Source organism: Arachis ipaensis, chromosome B1 (assembly GCF_059453495.1).
Source record: "Arachis ipaensis isolate K30076 ecotype BB chromosome B1, ASM5945349v1, whole genome shotgun sequence".
In the NCBI taxonomy this organism is placed as follows: domain Eukaryota; kingdom Viridiplantae; phylum Streptophyta; class Magnoliopsida; order Fabales; family Fabaceae; genus Arachis; species Arachis ipaensis.
Window position 1 is genome coordinate 141,876,635 of NC_142436.1, and position 23,708 is coordinate 141,900,342.

Sequence of the window (23,708 nt, forward strand, 5' to 3'; positions counted from 1 at the left end):
TTATGACTTTTTCTTTCTTCCTTCTTCTAAAAGAAGTGGTGCTACAATGGTATCATATGTTTTCTGGTGAGGGACTACTCCCTTTAGAATCATGTAGTCATGCAATGCAATCACCTCATTAGGACTACATGTCTTGATGAAGTGAGTAACAAGTGTAGTATATGTTACAAAATCAGGACGAATACCCTGGACAATCATCATCTTCATCAATTCTTTTGCTTCTTCCTCGCAACCACACTTGCAGAGAAGGTTTATCAGTGTATTATACGTGACTCTACTCACAGAAATTCCCAAGCTCTTCATTTCCATAGTCAAATTAAACACTTTATCAATCTGTCCACCAGTTCAATATCCACTAATTAAGGTATTAAAGGTCGTTGCATCAAATAATCTTCTCTTTCGTAATTCATCAACTATGTATTCTGCAGCATCTATTGAGGCCATTTTACACAGACCATTAATGACAGAATTGTATATTGTCAAGTTAGGCTTCTCATCCATCTTTATCATCCAATCAAAAACTTGAAGCGCATCGTTTGTATTACCTAGTTTACAGTAATCATCAGGAGCCAGACCACGAGTAATCATGCTGCCCAATAGTTGCTTGGCTACTGCCATGTTTTTCTTTTTGCATATATAGTTAAGAAGTATGTTGTGAGAAAAAGAATCCTGTATTAGATTATGTTCTAAAATCTGGCTATGAATCTTAAGAGCTTCAGTCAGATATCCATTTCTGCAAAGGCCTTTGGTAAGGATTGCATAAGAGTACTGATCAGGGCATATATGCTTATCAATCATGTCAGCTAGTAGCAAAGAAGCTTCTTCAATACTTCCTTCACGATAAAACCAATGTAAAATCGAATTGTAAACAACATTATTAGGGACCAATCCCCTTTCCACCATTACATTACAGAGCCTCAGTGCCTCCTCCAAACTTCCCCACCTAGCATAACCATCTATCAAAGTAGCATATGTTCGAACACTCGGCTCTATACCTATCTTGACCATTTTACGAAGCATTTCTTCTGCAAGTAATAATTTCCCATTCTTGCAGAATCTGTTGATTATGGAGTTGTAAGTAACAGAATTGGGCCAAACAAAATCCCCTGACATCATGGTCATCTTTTTAAAAAGTTTCAAGGAAAGACCCAAGTTGCCAATCTTGCATGCCGCGTCTATGATTATGTTAAACGAGACTACACTGGGGAAAATTTCACCCTTCATCATCCTATATAACACTGACATAGCTTCCACTAGTCGGCATTCCTTACACAGAGCATAGATAACTAAGTTAAAAGTATTCACATTTTCCATGTAACCAAAAGAACCCATTCCTCTATACAAATTGTTGAGTTAAGAAATTAACCAAATTAATTAGTGATGACAAACATTATTTTTGGACAAAATAAATAATTAGTGTTGATTAATTATATTTACTTATTACTAATTGTTTATTGTTGCAGGCCAAAATTCCATAGCCCAAATGGAATAAAAAGCAATCAGCAAGGATGGTGGGCTGAAAACAAAATTAAGAGCCCAAGGAAAAGCAAAGAAAGAAGCCAAAGAAATCAAAAATGGGCCAAGCATATCACTACCCGATCCAATCCCGAATTGAATTTCAATTCCCTCTCACTTGCTTTCACCAAATAAACGTTCCTTTCCTCTCTATCTCAATCAAGTCAGAAACTCAGAAAAGTAAGAAAGACAGAAAGAGCTTCTTCCCTAAGCTAGTAACCAAAGAAGTAAGAGAGAGAAGGTTTAAGCTTGAAAGACAGAATGTCAAATCAACAAGTTCAAGCCAAATCAAGCTTAAGAAGAGATCAAAGGTAAACCATTTCCTCATACATGCAAATCGATTTCTTCTCTTCTTCCCAACTCTCTGTTCTATCCAAAATGGGATACAAGGGAAAGAAGATTTCTGTTCTTCTCTGCTATGTATCCACTGTCTTAAACATGACTTGGGGACCAAGTTGGTTTTCAAGGGTTCAGATCAAGTTGACCATTGGAAGATTTCTATGGTTGCTGCTTTATGGCTTTCGGTCAAGGTGAGGAAGTCAGAAGAAGAGTTTCTACTCTGGGGAATAAGGTGAAAAAGTGAATCTATAGGTTGGTGAAGCTCAAGGCTCAAGGTGTTGACCTTGGAAGAAGAACCCAATAACATGCAAGGAGATAAAAGAGGTTTGCTGTTCACTCAGAAACCAAGGAGAGAAAACCAGAGTGTGAGAATAGAGTTCTACAAAGAAGTTCCTCTACTTGGATAATGCTTTCTTTAAAAGAAGCATTCGGCCAATACTGAAGAACTGTATCTGAGGTTTGCGAATATGGTTTTGCACATAGCAAAGAGGCTGCTGATGAAGTCAATCTCCTTCATGTTTTACTAATTGTAATGTACTTTTCTAAGTTTATCTTTCTGTAATTTCTTGTGAGAAAAGGCATTGTGAGAAAGCTCAAGTAAAAGCCATGAGTGAAAAAAGGCTGAGTGATACACTTGAGAGAAAAGCCTAGAGTTATTTCAGATTTCTTTAGGTATGTTTATGTCTTGTATCTTGTACCTGTGAGGTATCCCTTTCTTAGTTGGGTTAGCACTAAGAGTGAAATAGTTAGGTATTAGCATAGCCAATGTCAAGTTAGGTTAGAACTTGAGTGTGAAAGGATTGGGTCAATCCTATGAAATTGGTGTATGTAATACTGTTAACTATAGTAAAAATTCTTCCACTGTTGTGGAGGAGACTGGATGTAGGTTGCATAGCACAAGGCAACCGAACCAGGATACATGCTGGTGTTAGCTTCTCTCTTCTCTACTGTGTTCTGTTTTCTGATATTCATGAGACAAAAATAAATTGTCTCATAAATTTTCGCTGCTAAGTACAAACAGAATCAGAATTGAAAGTTTATTTTAAAGGGTCATAATAGCAACTAAAAAGGAAGGCATAGATTCAACCCCCCTTCTCTAAGCCTACTACAACCTTCAATTGGTATCAGGAGCTAAGGTCTCAAGAATCAAGCTTAACCACTTAGAGCAAAGATCCAATGGCGAACAACTTGGGCACAACCACAGTTGCCTACACCCTCACTGAAGGCCAGTCAAACAACCGGCCACCTTTCTTCAACGGGAAGAACTACTCCTACTGGAAAGAAAGGATAAGGATTTTCATCCAATCCATTGACTACAACATATGGAAGATTATTGTGAGTGGTCCCAAGATCCCAACAAAAACAAATGCTGATGGAGTGGTGACTCCAAAAGAAGAAGCTGAATTGAATGAAGATGATAAGAAGAAGATAGAGCTGAATGCTAAAGCAATCAACCTTCTTCACTGTGCTATCAGTTTTGAAGAGTACCGGAAGGTGTCTAGATGCAAGACAGCCAAAGAAATCTAGAAAAAACTCCAGGTTACACACGAAGGCACTAAACAAGTCAAAGAAACGAGGATTGATATGCTGCGAAAAGAGTACGAGATGTTTAGCATGAAGGATGGAGAAAGCATTGATGAAGCGTTTGAGAGATTCTCAATTATAATCAACAACCTTGATGCTATGGGTACAAACTATGTAGAACAAATCTTGGTGAGAAAACTCCTTAGAAGCCTCACAAAAGAATGGGAAAATACTGCCACTGTCCTAACCGAGAGTAACAACATAAATCCCATAACCTATGATGAGCTGAGAGGAAAACTCCTTGCCTATGAAGCCACACACACAAACACAAACTCAAAGAAAAAGGGAATAGCTCTCAAGTCACAAATAGAACCAAAAGAGAGTGAGTCTAGTGATGGTATTTCAGATGACGAGCTTTTGTTTTTTGCTAGGAGATTTAGAAGGATGATGAAGAACAAGGGCAAATACAAGGGTTCAAGTTCAAAGGAGCACAAGCTCGACTTGAGCAAGGTGACGTGCCATCACTGCAAGGAGGCTGGACACTTCAAGCTAAACTGTCCAAAGCTCAAAAAGGAGGACAAAGGAAAGAAAGAAAGGAAGAGAGTACTCATGGCAGCTTGGGAGGATCTTGAGAACGACTCAAATGAAGAAGAAGAATCTGAAGGAGATGACAAAGATTACTTCATGGCTGGAAACAACAATCTTGATGAGATAAATTACTATGATTTGACCATTGAGGATTTACATGCTATTATTGATGATCTCACTTTAAACACCTCAAAATTGTTTGACAAGTACAATGAATGCAGATCTGAAAGAGATGTGTTAAGAGCTGAAAATGATTTTTTAAAAGAAAAAGTGAAAAAAACTGAATGTGCTTTGGACATCATTGAAGAAAACAGATTTCTGAAATCTGAACTTGAAAAATTAAAAGGAAAGCACATTGTGGATCCTTCTCATGAGTTAATTGCTGAAAATGAAATATTAAATGATATGATTAAAAGGCTGAATGGTGACTTAGCAAAATTTGCTCAAAGTTCTAGTAACTTGGACAAATTACTTGCAAGTCAAAGACCATTATTTGAAAAATCTGGTTTAGGCTACATAGCCAAGGAAGATGCAGTTTCCAATACTTCTTCTATAAAATTTGTGGCTTCTTCATCAAATACCAAATCCATACCAAACAAATCGGGTATTGGATATGTTTCAACTTTTGAAGAAAAATTTCATGAAGTATACACAAGTGAAACTGAACCTTCACCAAGAACTGATCTGAGTTCAAACCGGCCAGGTTTGGGTTACATTTCGAAAAATGAGGCTGTTTTCAAGAAACCACCATTTTACGACAAAACCTCATTTTTTTAGCGTCATGGCGACCGACCTCTTCAGGTCCGACTAGCCGACCTCTTCTCAAAGAGCTTGGCCAAATCTACAGGAGAGCCCAGTAAAGGGCCCAAATAGAGGAACACGACCCAAATCCAAAGGCAATCCAAAGCCTATAGAGATAAAGGCGGTTCCCTTGAAGATAAGCTGACTTCACTCAAAATAAGATAAGATAAGATAAGATAACTAACTTATCTTATCGGAAAGGTCAGCCCACACTACTATAAATACACTGAAGCACCCAGGTATAACTCATACTCTGATTCTACATAAAACCTGTTTAATACCCATGCTAACTTAAGCATCGGAGTCTCTTGCAGGTACCCCCACCCTCTGGTGACAAAGGATCAACAGTGCAGTCAGTCCAACAAGTCGGACACGACAGCTCTGGCCGCCACTTACCAGCCGGACACGTCAGCACCGACCAGTACAGAAGATCTCACCCGAGATCGACCTCCAGTTTCAGGTAACCCTCGGAACATTGGCGCCGTTGCCAGGGAACCTGGAAGTCATCCTAACACCATGGCAGACGGTCATGACAATGACCACGATTCAGATCTGGAAAACAGAACACCGCACAAGAACGCGGACACTACATTAAAGGATACTCCAGAATCCAACGGGGACAAAAACTCATCAAATCCGGGGGTAATAGAAGCACTTCAAGACCGTTTAAAGCAACTTGAAAAAGAAACTCAACAACAACGAGAGGTCGGAAAGGATCTACAAAGAGAGGTACGGCGACGTCGAGAATTGGAAGATAAACTACTGCAATTAGAAGCCGACCTCAAATCAAAAGCTCCTCGGACCACTCCTGAGGAAAACTCACGCAAGGAGCAAGATCCATTCACCAGGGAAATCATGAAAACCAAAATTCCAAAAGACTTCAAACTCCCGGATATGACTTTGTATGATGGCACTACAGACCCCAATCATCATCTCAGCAACTTCAGGAGCAGAATGTACCTCACCGACGCCTTAGATGCAGTTCGCTGCAAAGCTTTTCCAACAACTCTTACAAAAACAACAATCAGATGGTTTGATAACCTACCTCCAAAATCTATCTCAAACTTTGACGACCTGGCCAAAAAATTCCTAGCCAGATTCTCCATCCAGAAAGATAAGGCCAAACACGCCCCCAGTTTATTGGGGATCAAGCAAGGAGATCGGGAGAGCCTCCGCAACTACATGAAAAGATTTAACAAAACATGCATGGACATACAAAGCTTGCCAACAGAGGCCGCCATCATGGGACTCATCAACGGCCTACGAGAAGGACCTTTTAGCCAATCTATATCAAAGAAGTACCCTACCTCCTTAGACGAAGTACAGGAGCTAGCAGAAAAATATATCGACATGGAAGAAAATGCTCGGTTAGGAGAAACTTCCAAATCAGGGGTCCCCTGCCGAGACAAAGACAAGGAATCCAAAAGGAAAGAAGATCGGCAAGGGGAGAAAATAAAAAAATACCACAATTACACCCCTCTCAAGGTATCCCTAGTCGACGTATATAAAGAAGTCTGCCATACGGAGAAAATACCACCAGCTCGGCCACTCAAAGGCAAAAGAGGGGGAGGAAACCGGAATGAGTATTATGAATATCATCGAGTGTGAGGGCACTCCACCAACGAGTGCTTCGATTTGAAGAACATCATAGAGAAATTGGTGAGGGAAGGAAAACTAGATCAGTTCCTAGCAACCCGAGATGATGATCAAAGAAAGAGACGAAGGGACAAAGATACCAGACGAACCACACGATCACCTCGTACACCAGAAAGACACGTCCACATGATACACGGCGGATTCGCAGGGGGAGGAATCTCCAAATCATCTCGTAAAAGATATCTCAAAGAAGTATATCATGTCGAGGGAAAGGAGGAAGCACCCGACATCCCTGCAATCACATTCACTAAAGAAGACACATCTGGTATCATCTCGGGGCACGACGACCCCATGGTCATCACCATCATACTAGCAAACGCCAATCTCCATCGCACATTAATAGATCAAGGGAGCTCCACCGACATCTTATTCAAAACTGCCTTCGACAAACTCGGCCTAGAAGACAAGGAGCTTAGGGCATACCCGAACAGTCTGTTCGGACTAGGAGATACCCCGGTACAACCACTGGGATACATATCATTACATACAACCTTCGGAAAAGGGAACCAATCCAGGACACTCAAAATAGACTACATTGTGGTCGACGTGAGTTCAGCCTACAATGCTCTCATAGGTCGGACAACACTAAATCAACTCGGTGCAATAGTCTCGACTCCATATCTATGCATGAAATTCCCGACTACAGAGGGGATAGCCACAATAAAAGCAGATCAAAAGATGGCGCCGATGTTATAACAAAAGTCTAAACCTTAGAGGCAGAGGAGAAGAGTTTCATGCAATTGAGCTTGGCGGAGTTTAGAGATGAGAAGAACTCCGTCCGCAGCCAGAAGGTGAGAAAGAGAAGGTTCAGATCGGAGACACCTCGGACAAAACAACTAACATCGGTACGATCCTAAAAGGAGACTCGAAAGAATTACTGGTACAATTATTACGAGACAATGTTGATCTCTTCGCATGGAAAGCCGCAGACATGCCAAGCATAGACCCCAAGCTAATGTGCCACAAATTAGCGGTCTATCCAGGATCTCGGCCGGTACAGCAGAGATGAAGAAAACTTGGGCCAGAACGATCCCAAGCTGTGAAAGAACAGGTACAAGCACTACTGGAGGCAGGGTTCATAAGAGAAGTAAAGTACCCACTATGGCTAGCTAACGTCGTCTTGGTGAAAAAATCAAATGGGAAGTGGCGAATGTGCACCGACTACACCGATCTCAACAAAGCCTGCCCAAAAGATCCTTATCCACTCCCAAGTATCGACGCTCTGGTAGACACTTCATCCGGATATATATACCTCTCGTTTATGGATGTATATTCCGGATACAACCAAATCCCCATGTATCCACCAGATCAAGAAAAAACCTCGTTTTTGACACCAAAAGCAAATTACTGCTACATTGTGATGCCCTTCGGTCTCAAGAACGCAGGAGCTACTTATCAAAGGCTAATGAATAAAGTCTTCTCAAATCACATCGGAAAAATCATGGAAGTCTATGTAGACAACATGTTAATAAAGACACAAAGCGAAGAGACACTATTGTCCGACCTGGCTTAAGTATTCGACACTATAAGTAAGCATGACATGCGACTTAATCCTGCAAAATACACCTTTGCAATAGAAGCGGGCAAATTCTTAGGTTTTATGCTAACACAAAGAGGAATTGAGGCAAATCCGGATAAATGTCAAGCCATACTCAACATGAAGAGCCCAATCTGTGTCCAAGAAGTACAGCAACTCAACGGGAGATTGGCCGCCCTATCCAGGTTCTTAGCAGGGTCAGCAATAAGATCTCTATGCTACTTTAAGGAAGGGAAAGCAGTTCGAATGGACAGCAAAATGTGAACAAGCCTTCCAAAACTTCAAGGAATTCTTAGGACGGCCACCCATCCTATCTCGGCCACGAGAAGGAGAACCACTCGTATTATATCTCGCAGTAGGAAGCCGGGCAATAGCCTCAGCACTAGTCAGAGAAGACGAAAGTGGGCAACAACCCGTCTACTTCATTATTAAAGCGCTACAGGGATCCGAGTTGAATTACCAGAAAATAGAAAAGTTTTCCTACACCCTCATTATAACATCTCGACGACTTTGCCCGTACTTCCAGGCTCACACCATTAGGGTTCGAACTAACCAGCCTATAAAAGGAATATTGCAGGAAGCAGACTTAGCAGGCAGAATTTTACAATGGGCGGTTGAGTTATCCGAGTTTGACCTCCAATATGAAGCTCGGACGGCCATTAAGTCACAGTATCTGGCCGACTTCATCGTAGAATTCACGGATACCCTGGAAACCCCTACAGAATGGAATCTCTACGTGGATGGCTCTTCGAATAAGACTGGAAGCGGCGCAGGTGTGATAATAGAAAGCAACCAAGGAACCCAAGTCGAGCTCTCCCTCAAATTTGGTTTCCCGGCCTCAAACAACCAAGCGGAATATGAAGCATTACTAGATGGTTTGAAGCTGGCTAAGGAGGTCGGAGCTCATAAACTCAACATTTTCAGCGATTCGCAAGTAGTCACCTCACAAATCACAGGGAGCTACCAAGCCAAAGACCCCACCATGAAAAAGTACTTGGATAAAACCAAGGAACAGCACGGACATCTCAGGGAATATAAGATCTGCCACATACCCGCGAACAAAATGCCCAAGCTAACGCACTCTCGAAGCTAGCCAGCACCAAACCAGGGGGCAACAATAGAAGCCTCATCCAGGAAATGCTACAGAACCCGTCAATCTCGGGAGAGGAAAAATCCCTAGCCATAACAAGTCAGGACCAAGGATGGATGGCCCCCATAATCAACTACCTCAAAGCAGAAACACTGCCCACAGAAGAAAAGGAGGCAAAAAGGTTAAAAAAGGAGGCGCAATACTACACCATCATAAACAACATTCTGTACAAAAGAGGGATCTTAATACCATTACTAAAATGCGTGCCGACCTCCAACACAAGGGAAGTGCTAGAAGAAATACACGGCAGCATTTGTGGCAATCATCTCGGAGCACGAGCTCTTGCCAAAAAAGTACTCCGGGCGGTATTTTATTAGCCAACTCTACAAAAAGAAGCTACAGAATTTGTAAAGACATGTCCACCATGCCAGAAACATGCCAACTTTCACATCGCCCCGCCAGAAGAGCTCATCAGCGTAACCTCACCTTGGCCATTTGCAAAATGGCGACTTGACCTTCTCGGACCTTTCCCCCAGGGATCAGGACAAGTTAAATTCCTCATAGTAGGGGTAGACTATTTCACAAAATGGATCGAGGCAGAGCCCCTAGCCAACACCACCGCTCAAAGAAGCCAAAAATTCCTATACAGGAACATTGTCACGAGGTTCGGGGTTCTATACTCCATCACCACAGACAATGGCACTCAATTCACAGACGCAGGCTTCAGAAGACTAGTAGCCGACTTGAATATAAAGCACCAGTTCACCTCCGTCGAACACCCTCAAGCCAATGAACAGGCCGAAGCCGCCAACAAAGTCATATTGGCTGGGTTGAAATGGAGACTGCAAGATGCAAAGGGAGCTTGGGCCGAAGAACTTTTACAAGTCCTATGGGCATATCGAACAACGCCACACTCCACCACAAACGAATCACCGTTTCGACTAGCATATGGAGTGGAGGCAATGATCCCAGTAGAGATCGAGGAAGGGTCATCCAGAGTAGTCCACTACAATGAAGAAGCCAACTCTCAACTTCAGAGGGAAGAACTCGACCTACTACCTGAAATCCAAGAAAGAGCTCGAATCAGGGAAGAAGCGCTAAAACGTCGAATGGCCTCCAGATATAACCAAAGGGTAGTGCCGAAAAGTTTTGTGGAGAATGATCTCATCCTAATTCGAAATGATATAGGCACAACCCGACCAGGAGAAGGAAAGTTGGCAGCAAACTGGAAAGGACCCTACCGAGTTGTAGAAGTACTTGGGAAGGGCTACTACAGACTGTCCGAACTCGACGAACGAGAGCTTCCCAGATCATGGCACGCCTGCAACCTAAGAAGGTACTACAGCTAGAAAAAGTAAAAGATCTCATTATTGGATGCACTCTTTTTCCTGAAAAGGTTTTTTAATGAGGCACCAAGTGAGACTCAGACACTATCCGGCTTAAAGGGATGAAAAAATCCCATATGTATATATTTGCACTTTCCTTTAAATAAAATATATTTTTAGATATTCTACAAGTTTTCAAGACGCATTAATCTAAAGCATTCATCGTCTGATTATAAAGCAACAGATCGGCATAAAGTGAAAAAACAACTTCACTGCACGATCACGATAAAGAAAATCGTCCGATAAAGGTGAAAACGCAATTCACTTAAAAGACGATCTAAAGATAGCAACCACCTTCTACAAATCGGCAAAGATGAACACAGAATAATATAAGAAGTTATCGAAAGTTATCCAAAAAAGAACCTGGCGAGGTCTTATGGATTGCTAAATAATAACTTAAAGACTGGCCGACGTTAAGAAGTCGGACCAAGTCAGCCCAAGTTATAAGTAAACCCTGGAAAGAGGTCTGGCCAACCCTATTAAAGAGGATTACTTTAACTTAGAAGGGCCTGACATGACAAAGTCGGCCCAAAATGAAAAAGTTATAAAAGTAGTCCCTGAAAGAGACCTGACAAAGGTCCAAAAAAGAGGACTACAAAATTAACTTAGAAAGAGGACGACGCAAAAAAGTCGACCTCCTAGAAGAGAGGATTACAAAAATAACTTAGAAGAGATTAAGTCGGTCTCCTACAACAAATAAGTTATAAAAGTAATCCCTGAAAGAAACCTGACAAAGGTCCAAGAAAGAGGATTACAAAAATAACTTAGAAGAGATCAAGTCGGTCTCCTACAACAAATAAGTTATAAAAGTAATCCCTGAAAGAGACTTGACAAAGGTCAAAGAAAGAGGATTACAAAAATAACTTAGAAGAGGACGACGTAAAGAAGTCGGCCTACTACCAAACAAGTTATAAAAGTAGTCCCTGAAAGAGACCTGACAAAGGTCCAAAAAAGAGGACTACCAAAATAACTTAGAGGACCAACTTGAAGAAATCGGTTATGGATCGAGAAAACCGAAAAACAAATTGGACCCACACAGCCACAACCTCAAAGGATCCAAGCTACAAACTATAAAGTACAAAGCAATCCAAAGAGGCCGAGCCGCAAGGTTCCAACACTCTCAGAAACCAGAAGAGATACCAAGTTAAGCGCAAAAAAGCATGATATAATCTACAAAGTTATAAAGCTTCAGAGGCCACCAAAATTTACCTCAAAAAGCTAGCAAGCTACTTTTGTTTTTTAAAAGTTGCTAGACAAGCAACTAGAAAGTGTCGGCAAAACAATAAAAGTTTAAGAGTCCACAAGCCGGGCCAGCTGCACAAATATCCAGAGAGAAATCAACAAACATCGGGAGCCTTCTTGGCAGCATTAGGATAAGGAGAAGGAGGGCGAGTCTGAATAGGCACAGCATCTACCGTACCATCGTCCCGGTTTAAAATCTGGTAGTCAGGATCAGAAGCAGGAGGGCCGACCTCGGCAGGAGGAACAGTAGGAGCTGACACCTTGGCAGAAGGCACAGGGAACGGTTCGACATCATCATCATCCTCATCATCAGGGACAATCTTACCATCCCTAACAACGTTATCCAGGCTGAAGAGAGTGAGATCGGCCTCGGGAGCAATAATCCGAACCTGCTCTTTCAGGTTCTCATAGGCAGCAGTTACACTGCCAACAAGATGACCTTGGAGCTCGGAGTAATCAGCTCGGGCATTCTCCAACTCCTCCCTCAGGCGCATCACCTCCCGATAAGATGTCACATAACTGTCCTTATGTCTCATAGCCGTGTCCTCGGCCAGCCTCACAGAAACCGCCAGAGAGATGGAACTTGCCTTCTCATTCTCCAAATCCTTCTCCAACTTAGCTACCTTTACCTCAAGCTCTTCCTTCAGGCCCTTTATACGATCAAACTCCTGTTTAGCCTCCTCCATAAAGGCTTTGGTGGCATGGAGAGGAACATTTTGAGCAGTCCGGTATAGGGCAGCCCCCATATACACCATTCTAACACTACTTCGAGTTATAAAGTCCAGATGGCGAAGGAGCGACACATCGTCCATAGGAAGGACACCGTAGGGACCGATTTGCTGATCCACAAATTCAATTGCATTAAGGTCAGGAGCATCAAGGTTGAAAGGCTCAGCTATTTTTTGTTTCTTGTTGGGAGGAGCACCAGAGCTAGAGGCAGAAGTCAGTGGAGGGTCAGTCAGACGAACTCGAGGAGTGTGGATCACTTTCCTCGGGCCAGGAGAACTCGGCACAGGCGGTTTCACTTGCACTTGGGAGGATCCCTCCCCGGTCGCCTTGGCCGAAATGTTTTGAGCAGCAGTCGCCTTCTTTGCCCTCTTGAAGGCCTTCATGGAGTCATTGTTTTTTGACATCTCTGCAAAATCAGCCGCAGTAAAAGGTTACAATCACAAGATAAGGAAGTCAAACTAAGAAACAAGCATAGAAACAAGTCAGGCAAATACCCAAAACAGCCCGGACCAGGGATAGGTCATTTAAAAACCTTTTGGTATCAAGATGGGGTGGTGCCCCCCATAAATCCTCAAGGACAACAACAAAGGCACGCTCAACATCGTCAAGCATCTCCCAAGTATAGCGAGACACTCTCGCATCCTTCTGCCACTCCAGAGGAAAAGAGGGCTCATCATTTTCATCAAGAAAAAAGGGACGGGCCCCTCGACAGCACGAACTTTGAAAAAGTAATTCTTGAAATCCTTAAAGGATTCATCATACATAGCAAACACTTTATGGCCCTGGGCAGACCTGAAAGAAACCCAGGAAGTTTTTTTTTCGAAGAACCACCAGGCTTGGCAGAAACAAACAGATAAAGGAAGAGAGTCTGAGAAGGCGTTACACCTAACTCTTGGCAAAGTAGCTGAAAAATTTTGATAAAGCCCCAGGAATTCGGGTGAAGCTGTGATGGGGTAATATTACACGACCACAACAGATCGGTCTCAAAAGTAGTAAAAGGAAAAGTAATGTCCAGTTGGCTGAAGAAATGTTCATAGGCATAGAAGAAGGGACGCTCCCCCTCGATGGAGGTCGGAAAACAGACCCTCTCATCAGAATCAGGAGCAACAAGCTCGTAATCCCTCTCCTAGGCACTGTTACCACAAATCCTATGACGCTTCCTCAGCTTTATGCAAAATTCAGCATCCACAACAGAAACACACATCAAGACAAGGGAGTCCAGCCAATCGGACATCCCCCGGGAACTCTGGAAGACATCTCGACAATGTTATTGCGAGAAGACATGAGGCCAACTAATCCTACAAATAAGAAAAAGAGAGGGGATTACTAAAAATATCTCGGACAAGGGATAAAACAACTCAATCAAAACAATACAGTCAAACAAGCAGAAAAGGAAAACCCCAAGACCCAAACCAAAAATCTTGGGGCATCCTTTGGAGGCAGTAACAAAGCAAGGTTCTCAGGAAAAAATCTATAACTCGCATCCCAGCACCTCTCAAACAAGAAAAGAAGACGGCAAACAGCAAGAGTGCATCCCTAAACATCAAGGCACGACAAGAAGAAACCACCAAAGATGCAACCTTTTTCAGAATCAGACAAAAGCAATCTTCAAACAAAATGAGAAAAAGATGCAGATTCTCTGGTTATTGGTATCAGACAGAAACAACAGAACATGCAAAAGCCCTAAAAGGCATCAAGTAACAGGAAAGGCAAAAAGGATCTTACAGAAGATGAAGGAACTCCTAGAACACATAACAATTAGGTGCGACAAAACAGAAAGATCCAAACTTTCTCTAAAGCAAAATCAAAACTTGATCACAAAGCCAAAGTAGCGAAAGAGAAAGAAAATACGAATGGAACTCACCTGGAGAAGGAAGAAGCTTCGAAGGAAAGAAGGAGGCATAAAAATGGAAGCTGCCTAGAAAATTCGCCGAGCGACGCCGCAACGCAAGAAAAAGCAGAAACAAGGGCAAGAAACAGAGAGCGAGAGAACAAAGGAAGAAAATGTGAAGAAGTTACAAAAGACCAAAGAAGAGAAACCGTTTCTGGGTTTTCAAAAATCAAAATAAAGCTTCAAAGGAAAACGGGGCAATTAATGCTAATTAATGAAAGTATTAAACCCTCATACGTTTCCAAAAGCGCTGATATAAAAGCGGGCGCTTTTAAAGAAAAACGTTCTACATTCAAAAGATTCTACAGAAGGAAAAAATCGACTAAAATGCTTGAGTTCGGCTTCGCTAGAGAAGGACCGAAGTCAAGGACTCGACCTCAAAAAAGAAGACCGAGCTCAAGCAGGGGCACTGTTCATACCCTGGGTCGAGCTGTCCGACCCGGGATGTTTAGCGACATGGCGACCGACCTCTTCAGGTCCGACTAGCCGACCTCTTCTCAAAGAGCTCGGCCCCAGTAAAGGGCCCAAATAGAGGAACACGACCCAAATCCAAAGGCAATCCAAAGCCTATAGAGATAAAGGCAGTTCCCTTGAAGATAAGCTGACTTCACTCAAAATAAGATAAGATAAGATAAGATAACTAACTTACCTTATCGGAAAGGTCAGTCCACACTACTATAAATATACTGGAGCACCCAGGTATAACTCATACTCTGATTCTACATAAAACCTGTTTAATACCCATGCTAACTTAAGCATCGAAGTCTCTTTCAGGTACCCCCACCCTCCGGTGACAAAGGATCAGCAGTGCAGTCAGTCCAACAAGTCGGACACGACAGCTCTGGCCGCCACTTACCAGCCGGACACGTCAGCACCGACCAGTACAGAAGATCTCACCCGAGATCAACCTCCAGTTTCAGGTAACCCTTGGAACAGGATATGTTTCAACTTTTGAAGAAAAATTTGATGAAGTATACACAAGTGAAACTGAACCTTTACCAAGAACTGATATGAGTTCAAACCGGCCAGGTTTGGGTTACATTTCGAAAAATGAGACTGTTTTCAAGAAACCACCATTTTACAACAAAACCTCATTTTTGAAAGGTAAAAATGTTCAAAGAAATTCTGGTGAAAATGCTTTTGCAAAGAGGAATAACTTTAAGAAAAACCAATTTGTCAAAAGGAATGCATCTCCTCCAAAAATCAGAAAATTTCAACACTTTAATAATTTCAAGCAATATAACTCACCCCAATTTCAGCGACACACATCAGAAAATCATTGTGTCGATTGCAAGAAAATTGGTCACTCATATGCACAATGCTTCATTGAAAAAAGAGTTATAGGAAATAAAGTTTACCATGTTGTTTGTGATTTCAATGCACTTGGGCAACGAAGATGGATTAACTTCAAAGGATCCAAATTAATTTGGATACCTAAGGCTACTTGAAACTCTTCATGCAGATTTGCCTAGCATCCAAGAACAAAAAGGACATGTGGTACATGGATAGTGGATGTTCAAGGCACATGACTGGAAGGTCAACCTACTTCATCAAACTAAATAAGTATGATGGAGGTTTTGTGACCTTTGGAGATGATGGTAAAGGTAAAATCATTGTTGTTGGAAAAGTAGGTAATGAACAATCTACTTTTATTGATGATGTACTTTTGGTATGTGGTTTGAAGCACAATCTTTTGAGTATAAGTCAGCTGTGTGACTTAGGATATTTGGTAGTTTTCAAAAGACTTGAATGCTGTGTTGTTAATGAAAAGACAAATGAAATGATGTTTGTTGCCAAACGTTTTAATAATATGTATGGACTTACTCTTGATGAACTAAAGGATCAAAATGTAGCTTGTCTTCACTCTAAAGAATCTGAAAAGTGGTTATGGCACAAGAGATTGGGCCATGCAAGTATGTTTCAAATAAACAAACTTGTAAAGAAAGAATTAGTAAGAGGTCTTCCTTTGATATAGTTTGACAAAGACATCACTTGTATGCTTGCCAAATGGGAAAACAAATAAAAAGTTCTTTTAAACCAAAGGAAGACATCTCTACTAAAAGACCACTTGAGTTGCTACACATTGATTTATTTGGTCCAACAAGAACTCAAAGCCTAGGTGGTAAACATTATGGTTTAGTAATTGTGGATGACTATACTAGGTTTGGTTGGGTTTTATTTCTTGCACACAAAAATGAAGCCTTTTCGGCCTTTGAACCTTTTTGCAAGAAAATTCAAAATGAAAAGGATTTGAAAATCTCTTCTATAAGAAGCGATCATGGAACTGAATTTGAAAATAATTTATTTGAATCCTTTTGTGAGGAATTTAGAATATCTCACAACTTCTCTTGTCCAAGAACACCACAACAAAAATGGTGTTGTGGAAAGAAGAAATAGAATCATACAAGAGATAACAAGAGCTATGCTTTGTGAAAGTAATGTTCCAAAATTCCTTTGGGCTGAAGCGGTTAACACGGCTAGCCACATTTTGAATAGAACAATCATAAGAAAATTTATGAAGAAAACCCCTTATGAACTTTGGAAAGGCTACCCACCAAACTTAGATTACTTGCACATCTTTGGATGCAAATATTTTGTTTTAAATAACAAAGAAAATTTGGGTAAATTTGATCCAAAGGCTTATGAGTGTTTGTTTGTAGGATATTCCACAACTAGTAAAGCATATATGGTTTATCATCAAGATGATAGAATTATTGAGGAGTCCATACATGTTACATTTTGTGATACTAACTTGGTACAAAGCATTTTGGAAGATTGTGATGCAGGAAATCAAGCACAAAAGGAAGTTGAAACTGTGCAAAATCAAGAGAATGGAAATTCTGTTCAAGCTGAACCAGAAACTGCTGTTGCTAAAAATTTAAGAGACAATTCTATTTTGTCTCACGAATCTGAAGGATACCCTGAAGCCAGCAGCACCCAGAATCCCTTGGTAACTGAATCTGCCTCCAAGTCCACCAGACCTCGTGAATGGAGATTCTTGAAGAATTATCCTGAGGAATTTGTCATTGGGGACGTCTCTCATGGAGTGCAAACACGGTCCTCCACTAGAAAGGCAAATGAAGGATCAAACATTGCCCTTCTTTCACAAATAGAGCCTCAAAATGTCAAGGAAGCCCTTAGTGACCCTTCTTGGGTTAAAGCTATGGAGGATAAGCTTCTTGAGTTTAAAAAGAACTAAGTGTGGACTTTGGTCCCAAGGCCAAGTGGAAAGAAAGTGACCGGAACCAAGTGGATATTTCGGAACAAGTTGGGAGAAGATGGTAGCATTGCAAGAAACAAGGCAAGGCTAGTGGCACAAGGATATGACCAAGAAGAAGGAATAGACTTTGATGAATCCTTTGCCCCTGTTGCCCGAATGGGAGCCATAAGACTTCTCTTAGCTTATGCTGCATTTTGTGGTTTTAAATTATATCAAATGGATGTGAAATGTGCATTTTTGAATGGTGTGATAGATAGAGAAGTGTATGTGGAGCAGCCTCCTGGTTTTGAAAATAAAGAGCATTCTAATCATGTTTTCAAATTATCAAAAGCTCTCTATGGTTTAAGACAAGCTCCTAGAGCTTGGTATGAGAGAATTAGCTCATTTCTTTTGAAAAATGGTTTTCAAAGAGGCACCACTAACACAACTCTATTTATCAAGAATTCTAATGATTCTTTTATTCTAGTCCAAATATATGTTGATGACATTATTTTTGGATCAGCTAATGAATCCCTTTGTTCTGAATTTGGAAAACTCATGACAAGTGAATTTGACATGAGTATGATAGGTGAACTTAATTTTTTCCTGGGGCTAAAAATTAAACAAACTGAAAAAGGTATTTTCATTTATCAAGAAAAGTATGCCAAGGAATTAGTTAAGAAATTTGGTATGAAAAATGCCAAACCTATGGGAACTCCCATGCATCCTAATTCAAAATTAGATAAGGGAGAAACTGAGAAAGATGTTGATGAGACTAGGTATAGAGGAATGATTGGTTCTCTTATGTACTTAACTTCCTCTAGACCCGATATTGTGCAAAGTGTTGAATTGTGTTCTAGGTTCCAATCCAAACCAAAAGAGTCACATCTTTCTGCAGTTAAAAGGATCATTAGATATGTTCATGGCCCATCCAATTTTGGTCTTTGGTATCTTAAGATTGATGATTTTTCTGCAGTTGGTTATTGTGATGCAGATTTTACTGGTGATAGAGTTGATAGAAGGAGCACTTCAGGTTTATGTTGCTTCCTTGGAAAGTCCCTAAATGTTTGGTCAAGTAAGAAGCAACCAACTGTGGCCTTATCCACTGCAGAGGCTGAGTATATAGCTGCTTCTTCTTGTTGTTCTCAACTTCTATGGTTAAAAACACAGCTTGCTGATTACAAACTAAATGCTGAAAATATTCCCTTGATGTGTGATAATATGAGTGCTATTAATATTTCTAAAAATCCAGTTTTACACTCTAGGACTAAGCATATTGAAGTGAAATTTCACTCAATAAGAGAAGATGTCCAAAAAGGGGATATTAGTATTCAATTTGTTAAATCAGAGGAGCAATTAGCAGATATTTTTACAAAACCATTAGCTGAGGATAGATTCTGCATGCTTAGGACTTGTCTAGGAATTTTGAGTTATGATTCTTTATTTGAAAAATACTGATGTATTTGCTGGAGCTTTTTGTCTCATAAACAGGTATGAGATAATTCTGGGCAGATGATGAATATTTCCTTCAAATCAGCGTGTTCTGGGCTCGTTTCAAGTGAAACTCAATCTGGGCCAACTTCAAAATTCAGATCATGAGTGGTCCAAATGTGTTTCCTTAAGTCCAACCATCTCTGGGCCCAAATATGAATGTTACAATTTTTGGTTAATAATTTTTGTTGGCCTGTGTGATTAATTTTTTTTGAAAAAGTTTTATTTTAATTTTTTTTCAAAAAGGCTTTTCAGTTTGATTTAATTTTTTCTTTTTAAGGATTTCAAAAATTTAAAATTTAAAATTTCTTTATTTTTAAAATCAAATCAAATCTTTCTTTTATAAGGTCATGTCTTTTCAAGTCTTTTCAAATGGTGATGCAGTTGCATGGTTTTGGAAATCTACTTTTGGGTACGGTTACCAACACTCCCTCTCTTCCCTCCATAACTCCTTCTCTATCCCTTCGGTTCTTACCACTACCCTCATTACTCTTTTTCTTCTTAAACCAAATAACCACCAAATGAGGAAGAAAATCATAGCACACAAGCCTCCTCGTGAAAAGGTGTATAAACTTCCATCCAAGCCTTCAACTCGCTCCCAAGATAGAACCTTCACACCTTCACCATCTCCTCCTACCTTTCCTCCTCGCACTGCTCCCATGGCGCAAACCAAGACCACACCAAGGTACCCTGCCCCTGCCAAACTTACGCCACCACCTAAGGCAACGCCATCCAAACCAAGCTCTTCGAAACCTGGCTCATCCAAGGGTAAGCGTTCTGCTGTTGAAGAACCTGTTCCTGAGACAGCAAAACCTAAGTCAAGGTCTGTTCCTGTGCGCTCACAAAGAGGTAACCTTCATCGCCCTCTCAAATATGTTAGAGAACCAGACATTGATCCTTTTGCTCACAAATCACACTACATGACATCTCACTCAGACTATAACCCCATCGTTTCAAATCTGCCATGAACCACGATTTTTATAAGGGAGTTATTCAGTATCGTACTCTATGTCCCTCCTTTCTTGCGAATTTACCTGATTTGAAAAAGAAAGGTTTTCCTTTTGTTGAAAATTTGGAATTTTTAGACTGGAATCACCTTTTCAAAATCAAAAAACCTATATATCCTTAGTTAGTCAAAGAATTTTATGCAAACATGACTTACCATGAAGGAAGTGTGCATTCTTATGTTAAGGGCAGAGACATTATTTTGAATAATGAAACTGTCAGTGATTCTTTGAAGTACACTGATGTTGGGCCGTGTGCTTACACGTCTGTAAAGTGGGATGAAGGAGTTGGTATTTCTTACCATGATGCTTTGGCTCATATCTGTGAACATGTTTTCTTAATTGATGGCATCACACCCACTCACAAAGCCCTAGGATATGAACGTGCTCAGTTGCACCGAATTGTCAACCACATTTTACTTCTTCAAAGTGGTTCATATCAAAGGGTATCTTACACAGACATACTGGTTTTGTATGCCCTAATCACTAAAACAGAAATCTCTTTTGCCTATTTGATGGCTAGATACATGTTTGATTCTGTTAGAAGTGAGAAAGATAAAGCACTACCTTATGGCATGTTTTTAAGTTGCATATTTGAGAATTTTGGTGTTGACCTGTCAAATGAGGATTATGAAAACAGACATTCATACCTAAAAGGGGGTGGTTTAGTGAAACAGCAAAAGAGACCAACTTGATTTGAGAGAGTGGTTCTAGATGATGATGATGAAGAGTTCATTCCAGATGACTCTCCTCCTCCTTCCACCGAGGGTACTTCCATCTCTACTGGGAAGAAATCTGCTCTGCTGAATGTGGTCAAGGATATCGCTCAAGAGTTTGTTTCCCAATCAAATCACATGATTGCCATGAGTAAGAAACAAAGGAAGCTAGCTAGCAAGCATGAGAACTTTCTGAAAAAATCAAGGGATAGGGTGGCTGTGCTCATGACCTTCATTGATAATCTTCAAAAGGATGAAGACATTGCCACTGATGTTGAAGAAGAAGCTGTTTCGAAGGGGAATGGTTTTGATGCCTAGGATTTGTCTCATGAAATTTGCTGCTGCTGCTGCTGCTCTCTTTTTGTCTCATGAACTCTGTTTTATTTTGCTACTATTAAACTGTTTTATCTTGGATGACTGTAATAACTCTAAATACTGCTGCACTGTTGTTAGTTAGTTAGAACTTTGGACTGTGATCTAACCTTTTCTTGCAGGATTTGTATTGTTGTTTTTGTTGATTATCCGCCCTTGATGACAAAAGGGGGAGTAAGAAAATAGGTGCATTAAAACTTGATTACACATGCTGAATCCCTTTTGCTACTGATATTAGCTTGATGTTGGGCTGATTATATAGTGTTGCTTATCTGATATCCCTTAGATAAATGTGTATAGCTCTTCATTGTGGTCTCTTTAAGTGTAAATAAAACAGGAACAAAGAGGAGGCATAAATCAAGGGGGAGCTAATCTTGAAAAGGAAAGGGGAGCAACACAATAGCAAATGACAAAAATCAAAGGGAGTTTCTAAACTTACTCAAATTCATTTCTTTTTTATTATTGCTTAAACCATGTTTGTCATCAAGGGGGAGGTTGTTGAGTTAAGAAATTAACCAAATTAATTAGTGATGACAAACATTATTTTTGGGCAAAATAAATAATTAGTGTTGATTAATTATATTTACTTATTACTAATTGTTTATTGTTGCAGGCCAAAATTCCATAGCCCAAATGGAATGAAAAGCAATCAGTAAGGATGGTGGGCTGAAAACAAAATTAAGACCCCGAGGAAAAGCAAAGAAAGAAGCCAAAGAAATAAAAAACGGGCCAAGCATATCACTACCCGATCCAAGCCCGAATTGAATTTCAATTCCCTCTCACTTGCTTTCACCAAATAAACGTTCCTTTCCTCTCTATCTCAGTCAAGTCAGAAACTCAGAAAAGTAAGAAAGAGAGAAAGAGCTTCTTCCCTAAGCTAGTAACCAAAGAAGCAAGAGAGAGAAGGTTTAAGCTTGAAAGACAGAATGTTAAATCAACAAGTTCAAGCCAAATCAAGCTTAAGAAGAAATCAAAGGTAAACCATTTCCTCATACATGCAAATCGGTTTCTTCTCTTCCTCCCAACTCTCTGTTCTATCCGAAATGGGATACAAGGGAAAGAGGATTTCTGTTCTTCTCTGCTGTGTATCCACGGTCTTAAACATGACTTGGGGACCAAGTTGGTTTTCAAGGGCTCAGATCAAGTTGACCATTGGAAGATTTCTATGGTTGCTGCTTTATGGCTTTCGGTCAAGGTGAGGAAGTCAGAAGAACAGTTTCTACTCTGGGGAATAAGGTGAAAAAGTGAATCTGTGGGTTGGTGAAGTTCAAGGCTCAAGGTGTTGACCTTGGAAGAAGAACCCAGCAACATGCAAGGAGATAAAAGAGGTTTGCTGTTCACTCAAAAACTAAGGAGAGGAAACCAGAGTGTGAGAATAGAGTTCTGCAAAGAAGTTCCTCTACTTGGATAATGCTTTCTTTAAAAGAAGCATTCGGCCAATACTAAAGAACTGTATCTGAGGTTTGCGAATCTGGTTTTGCACATAGCAAAGAGGCTGCTGATGAAGTCAATCTCCTTCATGTTTTACTGATTGTAATGTACTTTTCTAAGTTTATCTTTCTGTAATTTCTTGTGAGAAAAGGCATTGTGAGAAAGCTCAAGTAAAAGCCATGAGTGAAAAAAGGCTGAGTGATATACTTGAGAGAAAAGCCTAGAGTTATTTCAGATTTCTTTAGGTATGTTTATGTCTTGTATCTTGTACCTGTGAGGTATCCCTTTCTTAGTTGGGTTAGCACTAAGAGTGAAATAGTTAGGTATTAGCATAGCCAATGTCAAGTTAGGTTAGAACTTGAGTGTGAAAGGATTGGGTCAATCCTGTGAAATTGGTGTATGTAATACTATTAACTATAGTGAAAATTCTTTCACTGTTGTGGAGGAGACTGGATGTAGGTTGCATAGCACAAGGCAACCGAACCAGAATACATGCTGGTGTTAGCTTCTCTCTTCTCTGCTGTGTTCTGTTTTCTGATATTCATGAGACAAAAATAAATTATCTCATAAATTTCTGCTTCTAAGTACAAACAGAATCAGAATTGAAAGTTTGTTTTAAAGGGTCATAACAGCAACTAAAAAGGAAGGCATAGATTCAACCCCCCCTTCTCTAAGCCTACCACAACCTTCACAAATTCCAAAACCTATCGATTTCACTCAATTGCAACAAGTGATTTAGGAAATTGTTCCAAGCATGAATAAGAATGAAACAATCCCGGCTCCTTAAATTATAGATGACATCGTAAGCACTTTCAGTAGCCCCAACCTGAGTACAAGCCCTCACCAATGCATCAAAAGCCGTAATACTAGAGCAACATCTTCGATAACTCTCTATCAATACTTCCAACAACACCAATGGAGGAGTGCCCTCTTTAGTAATCAAGTTTCTCAGAAGAAATAATGCCTCATCGAATCTTCTTGACTTCACCAGCACATGAACCAAAGTGCAATAGGAATCTAATGAGTGAGGGAACAACCCTCCAACCCAGTTATAAAAATCTAAAGCCAACTGTGGCGAGTTCTGGAACAACTAAGAATTAATGACATTTTTTTATTACATTCTTCTTTAATTCTTAGTTGTTCTAGTTTTAGTCCTAACAATAAACTTGGTAAGATGGCATCACATATAATATACGAT

The 23,708-nt window shown here is 40.4% G+C and overlaps 1 protein-coding gene and 1 pseudogene across 1 annotated transcript; both read right to left on the reverse strand.

Moving 5' to 3' along the window:
- On the reverse strand, nucleotides 1-23,691 carry LOC148578679 (uncharacterized; annotated as a pseudogene).
- Nucleotides 11,773-13,018, reverse strand: LOC148578680 (uncharacterized). The gene is made up of 2 exons (XM_088502096.1): nucleotides 12,901-13,018; nucleotides 11,773-12,812 (listed from the first exon to the last, which is right to left on the reverse strand). The coding sequence occupies exons 1-2, from the start codon at nucleotides 13,016-13,018 to the stop codon at nucleotides 11,773-11,775; spliced, it is 1,158 nt and encodes a 385-aa protein (XP_088358222.1).
- Nucleotides 23,692-23,708: the final 17 nt, after the last annotated feature.

Coding starts and splice junctions, on each gene's coding strand:
- LOC148578680 (XM_088502096.1), bottom strand. CDS start 13,018: ATGCTTGACGATGTTGAGCGTGCCTTTGTTGTTGTCCTTGAGGATTTA. Junction 12,813..12,900: donor CCTGGTCCGGGCTGTTTTGG/GTATTTGCCTGA, acceptor CTGATTTTGCAG/AGATGTCAAAAAACAATGAC.